General features: G+C 36.6%; 1 protein-coding gene across 3 annotated transcripts in view; it reads right to left on the bottom strand.

The window, feature by feature from the left end:
- Nucleotides 1–2,540: 2,540 nt before the first annotated feature.
- Nucleotides 2,541–18,926, bottom strand: part of LOC115849909 (hippocampus abundant transcript-like protein 1) — an 81,578-nt gene continuing 65,192 nt past the window's right edge. For all 3 annotated transcript variants that reach the window (XM_060301191.1, XM_030851525.3, XM_060301192.2), the window contains 7 exons: nt 14,784–15,002; nt 13,040–13,153; nt 10,043–10,114; nt 8,505–8,617; nt 6,913–7,010; nt 5,019–5,161; nt 2,541–4,302 (listed from right to left, as the gene is read on the bottom strand). In XM_060301191.1, coding sequence (XP_060157174.1) covers nt 4,051–4,302; nt 5,019–5,161; nt 6,913–7,010; nt 8,505–8,617; nt 10,043–10,114; nt 13,040–13,153; nt 14,784–15,002 — 1,011 coding nt within the window. In that variant the 3' untranslated portion in view covers nt 2,541–4,050. The remainder of the gene's footprint in view (nt 4,303–5,018; nt 5,162–6,912; nt 7,011–8,504; nt 8,618–10,042; nt 10,115–13,039; nt 13,154–14,783; nt 15,003–18,926) is intronic.

An 18,926-nucleotide genomic window follows, 5' to 3' on the forward strand; every position in this document is an offset into this window, starting at 1 on the left:
TACTCCAATAAAGATTTTTTAAAAAAAGACAACCACAAATGGTACAGGGCACTGGATAACTACATGAAAAAGGATAAATTAGGACTTCTATCTCACACCATAAACAAAAAATTTACCCAAATGGATTAAAGACCTAAATGTAAGAGATACAACTATATAACACTTAGAAGGGAAAAATAGTTGTAAACCTTCATGACCTTGGATTAGTCAATGGTTTCTCAAATATGCCACCAAAAGCAAAACTGACAAAAGAAAAAAATAAATAAACTGGACTTTATCAAAATCTGTGCATGAGAGGACACTATCAAGAAAGTAAAAAGAAAAACCACAGAATGAGAGAAAGTATTTATAAACAGTATATCTGATAAGAGTCTACATCCAGAATATATAAAGATCACTTACAAGCCAACAACAAAAGATAATCCATTTTAAAAATGGGCAAAGGATTTGAATACACATTTCTGCAAAGAGAATATTCAAATGGCCAGCAAGCACACAAAAAGATTTTGGAGTTAGATAGTACAGATGGCTAAACAATATTATGACTATACTAAAAAACACTGAATTGTACTTTTAAAGTGGTTAAAATGGTAACTTTTAAGATGTGTGAAAAAAGAAAACAAATGGATAAATTCATTACTTTGGATTTGATAACAGATTCTTAGATATGACACCATACAAAACACCAAAAAGAAAAAAAGCTGATAAATCGGACCTAATTAACACAAACTTTTGTGCATCAAAGGACACCATAAAGAAACAGAAAAGCCAACCCACAGAATGGGAGAAAATATTTGCAAATCATACATCTGGTAAGAGTCTGGTGTCCAGAATATATAAAGAACTCTTACAACTCAACGAGAACAAACATCTTGATTCAAAAATAGGCAAAGGACTTGAATAGACATTTCTCCAAAGAAAAGATATAAATGGCAAATAAGCACAAAAAGATGCTCAACATCATCATCATAAGGGAAATGCAAATCAAAACCACAGTGAGATACCACTCTAAACTCACTAGGATGTCTATAAACAACAACAAAACAGAAAATAATAAATGTTGGCAAGGATACAGAGAAATTGAAGCCCTCTTACATTACTGATGGGAATGTAAAATGTGCAGCTCTATGTCAGTTGCTCAGATGGCTAATCATAGTTACTACATGACCTAGCAACTCTACTCCCTGACATACACCTAGGAGGACATGTTCACACAAAAACTTAGACAAGAATGTTTATAGCAGCATTATTCATAATAACCTAAAAGTGAAAACAATCCAAATGCCAACTGACATTTGATTGATACATTATCAATTAACTAAATAAAGAAAATGTGGTATATGCCACACAATGGAATATTCAGCCTTAAAAAGGAATAAAAATTGACACATGCTACAACATAGATGAACCTTGAAAACATGCTATGTGAAAGAAGCCAGACACAAAAGGTCACATACTGTATGATTCCATTTATATGAAATGTCCAAAATAGGCAAATCTATAGACATAAAGTATATTACTGGTTTCCAGGGGATGGGGATAGGGGGAATTGGTAGTGATTGCTAATGGGTATGGGGTTTCTCTTTTGGGATGATGGAAATGTTCTGGAATTAGATAGTGCTAATAGCTGTACAACCTTGTGAATAAACTAAAAACCACTGAATTGTACACTTTGGAATGGTTAAAATGGTTAATTTTATCTCAATTTTAAAAACCTACCTAATTTTAAAAAATGACATTTGTTATACTGGGTAAAGAAACTACAATTAAAAAAAAGAAACGAAACTACAATTTTGATAAGCAGTGGTAAAGAACAAAGACTCCATGAGAGCATCTTTTAAAAATTGTGGCAAAATATACCTAACATAAAATGGATCATTTAAACCATTTTTAAGTAGTTCAGTGGCATTAAGTACATTTACATTGTTGTGTAACCATCCTCACCATCCATCTCCAGAACTTTACCTGCAAAACTGAAACTCTACCCATTAAATAATAACTTCCCACTTCCCTTTCCCCTTAGTCCTACAACCACTATTCTACTTTCTGTATGAATTTGACTAGATATTTCATATAAATTGAACCATATAGTATTTGTCATCTTGTGACTGCCTTATTTCACTTAGCATAATATCTTCAAGGTTCATCCACATTGTAGTGTATGTCAGAATTTCGTTCCTTTTAAAGGCCAAATAATATTCCATTTATGTATAATATATACCATATTTTCTTTATCCATTCATCCAACAATGGACACTTGGGTTGCTTCCACCTTTTGGTTGCTGTGAATGATGCTGCTAATAAATATGGGTGTACAAGTATGTTTGTATCCCTGCTTTTTAAAAAAAAAAAAAAAAAGTTGTGATCTCTTTTTGAAGATCACAACTTTTTGAAGGGAGATTTTGAAATGAAACTTATTTTGAAAATACACACATCTTCTTCATTAGCTTAAGGACTAAAAACTTATTTCAGTTGAAAGTCACCCAAAGGAGAACGCAAAGATCAATGGTACTGTTCGCTGTAAAGAAACACAAAAGACATAAAAGTATCCATTGCAAATTTATTATGCATTAGGAAGCTTAACTTAAAAACCAACAGCATAGTAAAAAGATATGTTATCTTTGTTCGCAGCAGAACAAGTTTCAAAATATATTTTCTTTTAAATGTATTCAGTCAGTACACAATCCTTTATAAAAGTTGTATATATTTTTTTCTGTCAATACCTTCATTACATTTATAAATACAAGATTTACATAGCACCCCATCAAAAAAAATTAAAACTCCTTATGAATATCTACATATATTTCATACCTATAAAACTTTCAAAGGAGTGCTGTGTTAAAGATGGGCCCTAGTTAATGGTCCACCTACTGGTGCAGGAAAACACATATAATCTAAAGTTTTCTTTGTCCATAAAACATCTCGAAAAATTAGCAAGACACTTATTTTGAAACTGAGCTTCTTAAACCATCATATTTTAGAAAGGAATTTACTGTGCATATTCCCATGAGATTCAAGTGGCAGATACATAGATGAAAATAAAGACTGACTGAAAACAAATGCCTACATAGAGCAGTTAAGGCAGGGGTGTGATGAATGAAAAACATTGAAAAGTAAGACACAGGAGATGTAGGTGGGAGCAAATATAGTAAGAATGCATTACATGAGTCTAAACTTGGATATAAACTCCACTGGTATCCAGTTACTAACTCTCATTCTCACCTAGGAATGTTTACATTGTTGAAAACTTTCTTACAAGCACCCTCCAATTTCTATGTTGCCAGAATGGCTGATGTATGTTTTTCTTCTGTAAAATCACCTTGGATCTAACCAAAACATTAGGCCCAGGAATCTGAATTGCTAGTTCTTCATGATTTAAATTTATTTAAAAAATTTCCTTCATCTGGTAAAGGTTATCACTAATCAATATTATTACTGTCCAGATGTGTATATACTGAATTTCATTCTAGCCAAGAATAGGAAGTAGAGATAAGGAAAGGAGAGTAAGACTAGTTATTTGCTTGACCTTTGAACAAAGGCAATAGATCCCCGATACTGAGCAGCCACTCATAAACACCTATGGGCTAAACGGGCACAGTTCAGAGAAACAGGAGGGAAGAAAATATGGGATTCTTTATCTCAAATTTTGCCAGAGAAGGCAGTTGTACTATAATCCTGCACCTTCTACTGAAAAGGACATGGTCACTCTTACTCTGGAGTTATTAAAGGAAAGTCATCCTTTCTACCAGAGATGACTTTTTCTGAGTTTCGAAGTGTGGACTCCAGATAACTTTGAGAGTTGCATATTATTTGCAGAAAAGTATTTCAAACCTTAACTTGTTCTAACATATAAACAGAAAGAAAGAGAATGGTAGAAAAGGAACAGGAGGAGGAAGGGGCGGGAGACGAGGGATGGAGGTGGTTACTTCTCAAACTCAGCCCTGAAGCATGCCACTAGTATCTCTCCTCCAGCACCATGAAGTCTCCAGTGTGGTGTGGCTCCTCCATGGCTCTCAGAGATGGAGTCTACAGAATTCTAGTTTCTGCAGTTTATAGTTCAGTGCACTGATTCCCAGGCTCCTCGAAGGAAGAGAGCTCCCAGATGCTGCTGTCCTGCAGTAGTGGCTCAATGTCTTCATCACTGCCTCGTTCTATTGTGTTGGTCAGGCTGCCGCTGATGCTGTTGTTATGTTTTTTAATTCCACTGCCTTTACTGTATTCAGGGATGAATAAGGCAACCAGAAAAGACATAAGAACTATACATGCCCCAAATAAAAACGGTGGGCCTGGGATGACAGCTCCCTGATGGGTGTGGGAAACAAATGAAGAATCTGGTTAGTCCTTCCAATCAAAATTAGTCCTGGACGACCCCAAAAAAGCACACCACTGAGAAGTGAGTTATTTTCTCATAAGCAAATGTTCATTAAGTGTCATAGCAAATTCTAACAGAGCCTGGTGTCTGGAATATGATGGAGGGCAACTAATCACTGCTTTGTGCACCACTTTCCAACAGCTTAACCAAACTTTCCAACAGCTTAACCAAACATGTAAACAACAGTTATTTATCTCTAATCCTGCCCTGTGACCTGAGATCATTAACTATGTACATGAACAGTAATTCCAATTTTGTATAGAAATCTATATTAAATATAGCTTGGAAGGAGGGAAGTAATAGCAAATAAATAGTAGAAAAAGCACTCTAGCTCAAATTCTAGCTGGAATTTTAGGTCATTTCATCTTTTATTTGGCCTGAGCTTCACCAGAGGACAGCATTCTGATCAGAGTAATTATATAGGTGAAAACAGAATCTGAACAAAGTTAAGACAAATCTTTTATATAAGATATTAAATCACTGAAATGATCCCTCCCTAGTCCCAGGAAGCAATGAACATAGCACTTACTACTGTCAAATACAATAGTATTATAAAAATAAGAACACTTTCCAAATTTAAGGTCAGAAGATTTTGCTATAATCAGACACAACTGCTATTGTAAACCTAGACTTATTACCAAATTACCTGCAGGGCAGCATTGTTAGAATTCAATTCCAGTTCCAACTCAGTCAGTTCCACGTGGAACATGTAGAATATGAAGCCATACAGGGCTGGCCCCAGGCCATTACACAGTCCTCTTATTCCAGTTATGATACCTTGGGCAACTCCTAAGTCAGAAAAAAGAGAAGGGAGCCAGTCTTCTCAGATAAGCATCTCAAGACTGGAGACTTAACAGTACTTTCTTACTAATATGAAATACTGCTTCTGCTGGACTGAGTAGTCTGGGCTGTGGAAAGGATATTTTAGGGACTTTACCCATCATATTTTCATTCATTGCACAAATGTTTCCTTGGTTTTCTATGTCCTTTTAATGTTGTCCTCACTCAATGTCCTAAGATCTATAGGGTATGAAATGACAGTGATGTTTCTAAAATCCTTTTGAGGCTGAATTCCCTAACAGCAGATCTTCCTATAATCAGGGAATAATAAAAAAGTTTTAATATTCTCCATTTATAGGCAATTTACACTTTTCTGTGGATTGAGATTTTCCTTTTCTACTCACTTAATGGCACTTTTACAATAAAAATCTGCCCTTTGCCTCTTGTATCCCTGCCCATGTGTGAGTCCACAGAGGTCCTGATGCTGTGTGCTCCCAGCACCTTCAGACAGATTCTGTTCCTCACAGTGACCTCCATATTCCAGGTCCATCTCCCTGTACACCTCTACTGAAAAATCCAAGTGCTAATTTCTAGATATCTCTGGTATCTAATGTGGCAGGTCAAAAATTAGCTTGAATCATGAGATGAATATTTCTGTAAATCAAAAATGGTCAAATATAATTCACCCTAATACAGTGTGTTCTAATAAGTTTATATGCTGACATTTAGAAACATCTGTATTAATACATGTAAGCATAAAAAAAGCCAAAGAAAATTCATGCCCTGAGAGATAGGATAGTGTCTCTTAGATGCCAAAGCAATGCCCATCCTTCACAGATAGCTCATGCCTTTACTTTAAGCACAACACCTCCCCAAGGATGCAGTCAGCTAAGTTAACATAACCAGGGTAACACACAGAATTTGTGGTCTTCAAATGATACTGCTATGTTTAAAATAGATAACCAACAAGGACCTACTGTTAAAAAAAAAAAAAAAATTAAAAAAAGTAGATATGAATAAGATGGCTAATTTCTGATGCGGAAAAATAGTTCCAATGAATAAACTAGCTTTTCCAATCTAGTTTTTAATTGAAACTTCAGAAATATCTCTAAGGCATTAAAATTTTTTTCTTCTAAAATTCACTACTTCCTGACTACAGTCAGGTAAGCCATTAAGTGATGGTGAAAGAAAAGGACTAATTTTGGCAGTAGGAACTGCTTGATAGGGAAGCCAGAGGCACAAGAAGGATGAAGAGTCTAGACAGAGTGCTACTCTACACAGTCATCTTAATTTTGTCTCTCACTCTGCATCCAATTATCAAGAACTACTCAGATTTATTTTTCTTTGTCCACTCAAAGAATCATTTCCTAAATTGAGTAATGGACTTTGAGTGATTCCAAATTAAAGAAATTTCAGTGATTAAATAAAGACCTCATTGTTTTACTAACTAGTCTGTTAAAATATGATTAAAGTCTAGTAAATTCTAACAGTGACAAATAAAAGAGGAGTCAAAACTGAAAAGAGAAAATGGATAACTATCTTAGTATTCTGACCTGCTGAGTCCAGATTTCAAAAATATGATCAAAGATCAAAGTAGGAAGGAAAACAGAATTTTCCTATTTGCCAAAGTAAATAGGTATGATTGTTGAGCAGGACCACATGGCTGTAACCTCTTGCTTTGTTAATGTGAAGAGAGATTCAGAGTTGCTCATGCTTATGGCAGGTACGTCTCCGTTGAAGGAGGAAAACAGTGACCTCACCTTGCTGATCTGACTCTGCATTCCGAGAGACGAGGGCACTGACTGCTGGAAATGTGATGCTGGACATGGCGGCCACGGTCCCTGCTGCCCACATCATCCTGCAATGACAGGACAGGCTGCGGTCAGGGAGCAGGCCAGCCCCAATGAGCTTGCTGTTCAGAGTACAATCAATGGCAAAAGCACTAAATGCTTTCTGTTTTCTTGTGTTAAGTTGCATTTATTTTTTTCCTCTTTAAAAATGGATTTTTTTTTTTAACCTAGAAGGTTATGCATCTGTTTATACTGATCACTTCACGGGCTGGGAAAGTTTCATTTCTTTATTTTACCTCTGTCGAATCTGTTCTTCTTCCTAGTTTCCCTATTACCGTATTTAGATGCAAGCTCAATGAAATGCAGAAGGATTTCTTGTTCCTATAAATACCACATTTTCACTACCAATTTTCCACTTTTTTCTTTGTACTTCTCAAAGGCTCACCTCCATACTGTCTTTGAGCTGCTCAGTTTTCTACCCCTCAATAAAGTGTTGTGTGTCACCTACAGAAAAAGTTGGTGGCACATAACACTTCAGAGACCTGAAGTTCAGGATGACATCCTGCAGACTTCCAAGTGTGCTTCCTTTAGACCTTTGTTTTTTTCTCAATGAAAGGGACCTACATGTGTGTCAGTATTAGGCGTTGAGTGTGAGCAAAGTGAGGCCCCAACTGGGCTTAAAACCTGCTTGGCCAGACTCTCTGGGGGATGACATGCACGTCCTTACTTAAAAGGAAAAACCCTTTAGGTTGACAGAATCTTTCTAAGGTAGCATGAGTTTGACTGAATCAGCTACTGAATCAAAGTTCATGGGATGAAATTAAGATTTCCAAGAACAAAAAGAATCAACCACTGACCACCTAAAGCATTTCGAGTTCTTCTAAATTGTGTCATCCATTTATGACTGCAAAATGGGGACCAATTCAAATATCTAAAACGGAGATATGGACTCTAGTATTTGGTAGCCAGGCACATAGGGAAACTTGCCACACAACAAAATAGCACTCAAAATTCTTTTTATTTCTTCTTATTCCACAGGGCTTAATTTGACCTTCCTTCCTCTTAATGGGAATCTAATACATTAGGAGTAATAACTGATCAGGATATACAAGATTCTGGAGGAGATCTCAGTGTTCATCTAACTCATATGCTTTGTATTATAAAGGTTATGTCACTGTCCAAAGTCACTCAGCTAATGATAGTAATAAATCCCACCATAATCAGTCATTTTTCCTTGTCTTCTTGTTTTGTTTTTGCCTATAATGTGTTGTCTCCAAAAACTGACAAATGTGTTTAAAAATTAGGCATAAAACTTTTTTTTGGAGGGTCGGAGGAAGTAACAACTCACTGAAAGCCTGCTGAGGTGAAGGCAATCTATCCAAATAATCCTAAATTACCAGCTCTACCCTTTCCCAAATTAAGTCTAAACAGTTTTTGAAATGTTGAATACACTATGCCAGTAAAATAACTCCTGCTTCCTTCACATCACACTCAACTAATTCGAGCTCCTCTAAAAGATACATCTGTCTATTAGTTCATAAGAATCTATGGGAGAGGCTTACCATGCCTGAGATCCAAAACCGTACCAGGCTAACTGGAACATCTGAAAACCCAAACCAAGGAGAACGGTGTTCTTATTCCCCAATGACCTCATCAAGATGGTAAGAAAGACCGTCTGCAAAGCAAAGGGGATAATCCTGAGTAATCATATGAATACAAGCACAAGATCTGATGCAAGTTCTGTGGGGAAGCCCATTAATGGTGACCAAGAATCTCAAAATAGCAGACCACCTGACCTAAGACCTTGGAGGCCATGCAGTACTGATGTAGCTCAAAAGGGGTGAAACTTTGGGGCCTTCCCAGACTAACCTGGGCTCAGGGCCTTCGGCCTCCTCCCCAGAAACCTGTTTATCTGGTGCTTATCACTTCCCAAAAGGTCATCACAGCTGTTCAACAGTTACTGTGATTGAGAAGAAAATGCCTCTGTCTCTTTGGAGAAATGCCAATAATTTAACTACCAGTGAATAGCAAACCCCTGATGAACATTTACAGAGTATGTGGGATTTTGGTGGGGGTTAACAGTTTCACAAAGTTGGACTGATACAAATGTGATTTTAACAAATATATACTCTACTAAAAACTTAGGTGATATAGCCTGAAAAGGCATAGGATAAAAGGTGAATCTGGGCTAACTGACTAACCAGAGTTAATATAAAAAACAAGCCAAAACCATAAGCAACTTGAAAGTTTAACATAATTTACATTTGCTGATACAGTTAAAAAAAATAAAAGGCCCTTGGTTTGATGCATTCCTATAAGCCTTGTCAATTCTAATATTTGGGCAAAGCAGTTTTGCAGGCTTCTCATTTCTCTTTGAAAGAGTTATCACAGAAGAATGCTCCACCTGGCCTACCATGCTTTAAAGCAGCATATAGCGGTTCCAGGAAAATAGCCTCATAATAGTCCCATATGATATAGTGAATGCACCTAAGCATATCAATGAATTAATTTAAAGCACATATGCCCTGCCTTTTGTGGTCCTATAATAGATGGGGAAACGTTTAATAAATACTCTTTACTCATTACATATATCCTAACATACTGACTTACCACCATTTCTTCAGTCCTGGGGATAGCAAGGATTGTAATAGTTACAAAATTTCATTTCTGCTTTTCACCTTCATTACTTTTCAATATTAAAATAACATTGAAACATTTTTCTGGTTAATTTTGCAATACTGGAGTTAGATTGTGGCTGGTGGTTGTAAAAGCAAATTTTTATTTGCTGAATTGATCCATTAGAGGTAACAACACATGCTCCACAAAGTATTGAAAAGTTGTGTTAAATTCCTCCTAAATCATAACCTTAAGATTCTATTAAAAATGGAATAACTCTATGGTCTGTATCCATTGTCAGTTTACTGGGTTTGATATTGTACCACAGGACACAAGATGTTACCATGGCAGAGGAGGAGGGGAACTGAGGTAGTGATGCAGGAGATCTCCATGAATATTTCTTTGCAGCTTCCTATGAATCTACAGTTACTTCAGATTAAAAACACTAAAAAAAAAAAAAAAGGATGGGTAAAATAACACTCACCTGAGCCACAATAGAAAGAATTCCTACCATAGCTATGAATGCTGCAATTTTAACAGATCCAAAACCTATGACCTGTGGAAATGAAAACACTTTGTAATACAGATATTATAAAAATAAGGAATGTTATGTTCCATTAAAGCCATAAAATAAAATAGTTGAGGAAAGTTCATAAAACCTTGACAATGGCAAATTAGGCAGTGCTCAAAGTTGAACCTATTTAACCAATAATTTATATCTAAATCTGTCATAAGAAATCATTATAAGTGGCACAACTTAATTTAACAAATATTAAATATTAAGATAATATTTTCTATTGTAGGCCTACCTATTTTTTTCATATCCATCCCCATCTGCAACCCACCAAGAGACAAACATAACATTATCAAGCGTTGGAGAGAACATGAAGAAAATGATTCGATTTTTGATGCTGCCAACACAGAGTATGCTCACTGGCAAAGTCAGTGGCTCTCAACTTTGGCTGCACATTAAAATCATGTGGGCAACAGAGAAGGGGAGAAGAGAAGAAGGGAGAGAGGAGAAATGAGATGCTGGAATCCACTTGAGACCAATTAAATCAGACTCTCTGGGCCCAGACACAGGTATGTTTTAAAAAGCTTCCATGGTGATTCTAATTCTAATAGGCAGCCAAAGTTAGCTGGTAATGATTTCTAAGCCTCTTAATCTTAACAGCAGCTCCGAAATGCCTACTAAAACTTTTAAGTTTTAAATATCAAGTTTTTATTTGCCCTATCTATTGAAACTTTATAAAATTCCAAAAAAGCTTTAAAAATTATTGTATACAATCTTCACATTTCATAAATGACCGTGTTGCTTCAAGTTACACAACTAGCTAATAAAAAGAGTTAGAGTTAGAACCTCTGGTTCCCAAACCAGTGCTGCTGACATTAATAATATCCTATTACTCTCTAATCAAATGCAATTTTTAAAAATTGGAATCTATTTCTCAGTCTAATTTGTAAATATATATATATTTTTAATTGAAGTATTGTTGATTTAAAATGCATCAGTTTCTGCTGTACAGCAAAGTGACTCAGTTATGCATAATATACATTCTCTTTTATATTCTTTTCCATTACGGTTTATCCCAGGACACTGAATATATAGTTCTTTGTGCTATACAGTAGGACCCTGTTGTCCATCCATTCTATATGTAATAGTTTGCATCTACTAACCCCAAACTCCCAGTCCATCCCTCCCCACACCCCCCGTAAATATACTTTTTAAAACAGCTTTATTGAGACAGAATTAAAATACCATACAATTCACCCATTACAAGTGTACAATTCAATGGTTTTAGTTTTATATTCACAGAGTTGGGAAATCATCACCATGATCAATTTTAAAAGCTCTCATCACTCCTCAAAGAAACATCGTACCCCATTAGGATTCCCATTCCCCCAGCCTACTCTACCACCTAGCCAGTAATCTACTTTCTATCTCTATGGATTTATTTATTCTGAGCATTTCATACAAATGGAATCATACTATATATGGTCTGGCTTCTTTCACTTATAATGTTTTCAAAGTTCACCCATGTTGTAGCGTGTATCAGTGCTTCATTGCTTTTTACTGCCAAATAATAACATTCCATTGTATAGATATTTCACATTTGTTGATCCATTTCATCAGTTAATAGGCATATGGGTTGTTTCTACTTTTTGGCTACTATGAATAATAATTTGTGTAAGAGTTTTTGTATAGGTATGTGTTTTCAATTCTCTTGGCTATATACCTAGAAATAGATTTGCTGGGAACTCTATGTTGAACACTTTGAAAAGGAGACATGTTTTTTCACTTTCTTCCTTGGACTTTCCCATTTTTCCTACATTATTTTCTATATTAAATGCAAATTTAATGTAATTTAATATATGCATATATAATTTTCTACATTAACCACACTATCTCACCACTCTTCCGTCCGAATCTCCAGCATCCACCCACCATAATGAGCAAAAGCAAAAATAAAACTGCTTGAAAAAAGTTTTACTTAAACGTGCCACCATATAAAATATTATAGTCTCATACTCTCAGGAAAACTATGAGAATGGAGAATTTAACAAATTTTATTTAAAAATATCTCTAAAAATAGAGGAATTTATCTTAGGAGGAGGCTTGCTCTGACAAAGTGAAGTAAACCATTAGCAGGAGGACTTCTAGTGAAATCAGTAAAAGACCAAGACAGGATTGCAATGGAAGGCAACTCAGGTCTTAGCAATCCCAGAGACCTAAAACAACAGTTGGAAAAGGGAACTTTTTTTTTTAATTGCTGTAAGTCAATTGCCTTTTGGGGAGGACAAAGTGTAATTTTTCTGTGTGCGGTACGCGGGCCTCTCACTGTTGTGGCCTGTCCCGTTGTGGAGCACAGGCTCCGAACACGCAGGCTCAGCGGCCATGGTTCACGGGCCCAGCTGCTCCGCGGCATGTGGGATCTTCCCAGACCGGGGCACGAACCCGCGTACCCTGCATCGGCAGGCGGACTCTCAACCACTGCGCCACCAGGGAAGCCCAAAGTGTAAATTTTTAAAGAGAAAAATCAGAAGGGAGAAAAGATTATTTTGGTTATTGTTTGTGAGCCACCTTGAAGTCTACAGTGGTGTTGAGCTATGGCCTACTACAGATGGCTAAGCAAGCTGGCTGTGATCAGACCCAGGGGTCAGGGCACTTCTGAAATAAACTTTACCTCTCTGTGAAATTTAATGGGTATTATTAAAGATTTAATAAATTCTGTTTCTACTAATTCTCTTTCTGTATAACTCTCAAAGAAATTTTTTCCACAGTAAACATTTTATTGTGTTTTTAAAATTATTGCACTAAAGGTCTCCTGACTACTAATTATATGTCAGCACCTACATTTATAACTAGAAGCAAGTTAACACATTTTTTTTCTCTACAGTGTTTTCCCACAAAACACCTCTAGCCAGATCCCAATCTCTGGTTTTCCTCATGTTCAAAAGCTACTAGGCACTCACTACTCACCTGCCTGAGATAGAGGAAAAAACTTGAATACTGTCCAGCCTCAGGAAGGTATGAAAGAAAAACGGTGATGCAGATTAGTAAGACAGTAGAATCTTTTCCAACTTTCTTCAGTGACTAGGAATAAGCAGAAACAGAAACATATTAAAAGCAAATAGATACTGATGTCACTGATATTCTGGGATATTGGCTGCACTGTTTTGATCTATTAAGGTGGATAACAAAAGATGAATGGATTATAAAAGGAATTGAGCCTTAACATTAAATCTATCACCATCTCTTTAAGGAGGTTACAAGTCCTAATTTCAGAGGTATGTTTCAAATATTACAGCTTTCTCTCTTTGTTAACAATACTGGTTCACATCCTGAAACAGACCCTGAACGTCCTATGAACAGACCCTGAAAAAACATTGCTCCAGAACCTTTTAAGAAAATCTCCTCTCTCTCTTTCATTCATAATACAACTCCTTTAAAGCCATAAACAGTACAGTGTTTTCATTACACATAAATTTACTCTATTTTTTTAAATGTTAGCATTAAATTTGCCTTTAAAATTGGTAGACAAAAAAGTATGCTCCAGCCATGGGGTCAGTGACGACAAGATTCTCTGACCAGTAACAACTTTTTGAATGTTACAACCTTGTCCAAAATCCTATACTCCTCTCTACACAGGATGTTTGAGTAGACCAAAAGGTGCACCAAAAGTTGTCTACAGAGTGTAGAATTCTGCAGTGCATTCTAGGTGATCATAACTGTAACCTTCACATAATTAAAAGCAAAAGTAGCTAATGTCTATTGGGACCCTGCTATATACCAGACACTAGACTGGTTAATTTATATACATTCACTGCAATCCTCGTAACAGCCCTGAAAAGTAAGCCACAATAGTTCCACTTCACAGAGGAATTTCTCTGTGTAGCTTGACAAGGTGGGAGGTCTGACTGGCTCCACTCCTGGTTTCCTTTTCTCCACACCTACTTCTTGATATCTGACATTACAGCACAAACAGAATGAGCAGGGTCCCCAGGTCATATAATGAGGGAGCTTTTTAGAAAAGAATTTCTCATGAGTTAGTTTTTTTATATGTATTTTTCCTAAAAGGTAAACTTAAGGGAAAAATGCAAATATCAAATCTCTGGTTATATTTTTCCGTACATATTTTCTTCAAGAACAATTTCAAACCAGAGAAGGTGGGGAGAGAAGATTCTTCTTCTCAGTACTTTTTCTAGTTGTTAATGGGATTCCCCCATGACAAAAGAGAAAACAAAGACTCTACTCAATCTGCAAAAGACAAGTTCAAAGCCTCTGTTCAACGTGGGTGTATGTTAACAACTTAGATAATAACTACTTTAGTCGGTCCAAATGTATTTAACCTTTTTGAATTTAAGTGAATCGAAACAACCTCTTCAAATGGCCACTTTCATTTATTTTGTTAAAAGAAGGATGAAAACAACTATGCAAAAAGAAAAAAACCTTCCTTCCCAAGTCTTCATCAGGGATAAACTGGACATTTCTTGTCTCTTCCCACAGGATAACCACGTTTGACTTAAGAAGTAGCAATTCTATATATTCCTTGGTATACAGTCTACCTCATTCCCTTACTTGCAAATACATTTTTTCTATTTTTACTGGGAAAAAAAAAAAAGATCAACAACTGCTAGGATGCTTGAGGCTGCAGGAATGTTCTTTTATTTGCATGGCTTAGAAAGATATTCAGGAAAGTAAATGTTTTCATGTTTTTATTTACCGCAAAAGGGTCTGCTTGTTTCCAAGAAATCTGAGCTCCCCAGGAAAGAGGTCTCATTTTCTCTGGCAAAGATTCTGGAACAGCCAATAAGATGAAGCAGATGTCCAGAAGAGCCACCACTGTGGCCACCAGCACAACAAGGCTGTCTCCATAACTGGCGGACAGGTATGCTCCAATGGCTGGGCTGCTGACCAGACTGGCTGCAAATGTGGCTGAGACCTATGGAAAAAGCACACTCTCACCCAGGGTCCCATCTGCTGCAGGTGCACAGCTATATTCCTGTTCTCATCCAGGTTCCCACAGGTACATACCTAAAGTCATCCATCCCTGGCTTTAAAAAGACAAAAGGATTGTGCTGCACACAACTTTTAAGAATGAAAAAGAATGAAAGTAATTTTGTTTTAAGGACTTGTTCATAAGCTATTAACTAATTGGAGTTATTCTAGAAAGCTACAAGAATACAAAATAATGATTTGTTAGAAATAAAAATTGTAAAACCTTCCCCATAAATAAAATATACATGTTTTAATCTTCTTTATTTGGGGAATGGGGATGTAGAGAGAAAGGTATGAAAAAAATTTCTGCAGGGTTGATGATAAAATCTACAAATTACTCAGAGACTAGGCTTGATTTCATCTTCCAAAAACATGTACTGTTTCACCATTTCATTAGCACTGAGAGGGGGAAAAATCTCTGGTAATCTTAGAAAAAGCTATAACAACAACAAAAAATCCGAAAAGATTTGTTGAGGGAGATGTCAAAGCTTTTTAAATGGAGAAATCCCCAGGCTAGGGACTTTTGTCATGCTGTCATCCCCAACCTCCACCTAATACCAGAGACCACTGACTCAACTGATCACCCTTGCAACTTGAATCCATGTGAAGCTTCTTCACACTGCTTTCCTACAAGCACGTAGAAAGCTCCCTTTATTCTGAAATGTAATCTGAATGTTCAGAAGCTTAAATGGGCAGTCTCCAAATTATAACCAGACTGAGTGTCAAAAGCACATTTATAATAAGTTGGTTATTTAAACTTCTAATGGATTTTAACAGAAACTACAGAAATCATTATCTATGATTGAAATTATGACTCCTGGGTAGCCAATAACATTTTTTCTTCATCCATCACCCCCCAACTGAATGTGATAATACAACGTATTGGAAATTAGTATTATACTAAAAATATTATAAAAGCCAAAAGTAAAAAAATTTCTGGAGAAAAAAAGGGAGTATAGAGAATTCTAATTTGGGGAACAGGAATTCCCTGGTTCAATATTTATTGAGCATCTACTATGTGCCAGATAAATAAGAAGACAGAGCTCCTGCCCTTCAGGGTTTTTCATTTTATTTTAGAAGATCAAGGCAATCATGTAACTTTATATTATAAATTGCAATGACATGCAAACAGCTATGGGAGCACTCCTGCAGCATCCTCACGTGCTACGGAAGCACTGCTGCAGGGTCCTCAGGTGCTAATACTAACAACATCATACCTGCACAAAATGGGTCATTCATTCATTTATTCATAACAGTTTTCCATTACTTAATCCTTATCAAATTACTGTATGTAAATTGAGAAGATATTCTACAACTCAATGTACAAATAAAGAAACAATATATGTCTTAAGTTCACATAGATGAGCAAGAACTGGAAGCCATTTTCCAATTTCTCAAATTAATCTTTCTCACTAAAATGCACAGACTTAGACCTAAATTTCAGCTAAAAGTGCTTCTATAATTCCACAGCATTCCAAGTGTAAAGAATCTAAAGATCATGGAGTATACAGAAGAAAACACTCAATCATTTATTTCGTTATTTGTCAAAGACATTTCTAATTCTACTATCATAATTCTATTCTAGCCAATTGGACATTTTCTAAGATAAAGACTGTTCAATAACTCAAGATTTGGTCATTAAGAACAATGGAATTGGGCTTCCCTTGTGGTGCAGTGGTTGAGAGTCCACCTGCCGATGCAGGGGACACGGGTTCGTGCCCCGGTCCGGGAGGATCCCACATGCCGCGGAGCGGCTGGGCCCATGAGCCATGGCCATTGAGCCTGCGCGTCCGGAGCCTGTGCTCCGCAACGGGAGAGACCACAACAGTGAGAGGCCCACATACCGCAAAAAAAAAAGAACAATGGAATTAAATTATTATCTATATAACAATAATTTAATATATAAGAATACACGATACATCAGTTTTGAATAGAAAATGACTGCCTTCTTTACTAAGCTCCCCCACAAATTTGAAGGGGATACAGTAACTACTTCAGATATAAACAAGAGGGATAAATAATGATTGATTATGAGATTAATGCTCATTATCAGTAAATGATGCACTCCAAACCACGGTAAACTTTTAAATTCATCTTTCCCATCCATGTGATGTATCCTGCAACACTGCTCTAAGGGAGAAGTGCTCTATTTTCTGGTATTTCCATAATTCAAACATTTGTACACTGCCATGGAGAAATTACCAAAGGCAGAAATCTTAATGAGAATCTTTAAGTCTTGCAAACCACGAAAAAGACATGAGCATTATTATTTACAAGTCTATGTATCTGAAGACTTGAAAGCTTCATAACTTGACTTAGATGGTACCGCAAGGCAAATTCTCTCAGACACAGAGGGGCAGGCCTATCCCCTCCTCCTAACACAGCCCAATTTGTTTAGGTCCTACAGTGCTCAGGATTTCCTCCTCCCATCTCTCTGTCTACTAATGCCCACCTATAATACCCTAATCTTCCTCCCTCCATTCCCTTAGCGGTCCACTGAAGCAGGTATAACACTTAAAGATCAGTTTAATTTCTTCAAGTATGCAAAAAGTAAAACATAATTATTATATACATGTAGTAATAGTGAGAAACAACAGGAATTTAGTGGGAAAAAATCTGTTATTAAAATATTTAATAATGAATACTCTGAGAGCCAATTTAATCATGTGGAATATGGAAATGAAAATAAAAAGGTTAGTCACCAAATTTCAAATATCAGAAGGGGACAGGGAGCAGCAGTGGTTTCCTAATTGTTTTATTTGATTAGTTACATTGCTCAATAAATATTTGTTGAATGAGTTTCTGAGAATCTATGGCCCCATGAAATTCTATGTAAAATGTTGCATCTTTCTTAAAACTTAAAGCAGCCTACTTGCTTAGTTTGTGTATTTATCTAAAATCCCTCTTTAACACTCAATACGACACGAGTGAATAAATCTAAAGGATGACTTCACCACAACAGTCTCTCAATGAGCATTAACTTAAATTCATTATTGCAGCCATTGAAAGAAATTACCACTTTTCTTTGTTTACTGGAGGAGTTTCAGTAAGGAAGATATACATATATATTCTTTAACAGATCTCAAAATGCTTCTTAGAATTTCAGCTAGACTTGATTGACAATCCTATAATTAACTGGCAATAAATCCTCCTATATCTGTAAGGTAGCCTGCAAGCTTTTTTTCTTTTACTTTTTTCAGGTTTGTCATCTCAACATCTGACATGTAGAGGTAAATGTAAAGGTTAGCCACTGGCCAAATCCTGGGTCCTGTGACCAAGTCCAGGAAGCCTTACATGCTGGCTGAGGGCACACTTCAGTAGGGCGCTCCTCTCACTAACTTCTCTCAACATACCTACGAACAGCCATTATTATAATTGCCATTTTACAGATGAAGAACTGAGCTGGAGACAGGGGAACTAAGTCATGATCACTTTGGTTCCAGAACTCTCTCTCTCTCTGAAATCTTTCCTAAGTACGACTGCTTAGCACAACAGCTTCATGAGGGGTTTTTCTGGTGGAAGCAAGGAACAAAAATCGAACAAAATTGGAGGGAAATGAGTGTTCTCTGTGATGTTGAGAAAAGCTGCACAAGTGTGATAGATGAGGCTTCTGGCACCCCTCAAATCTGCTGACCGACCCTGAGAGCCCACCTTGAACACCCTGCCTTCTTTGAAGCCTTCCTATCTGCTTCTCCCTCTATCCTCCTCCGCAGCACTCTGGAGATGCCCCTGTTTTAGGACATGACATGAGAAACGTTCAGGGAAGGTGGGAAGAAGGAAAGGAGAGAGCAAGTAATAGCTACAGGGTAAGTGGGGTCGAAGGAGAAGTTTTTAAACTACTGATGTCTAAAGTCAACAAAGTAAAAAT

This window comes from Globicephala melas, chromosome 6 (genome assembly GCF_963455315.2).
Source record: "Globicephala melas chromosome 6, mGloMel1.2, whole genome shotgun sequence".
Classification (NCBI taxonomy): Eukaryota; Metazoa; Chordata; class Mammalia; order Artiodactyla; family Delphinidae; genus Globicephala; species Globicephala melas.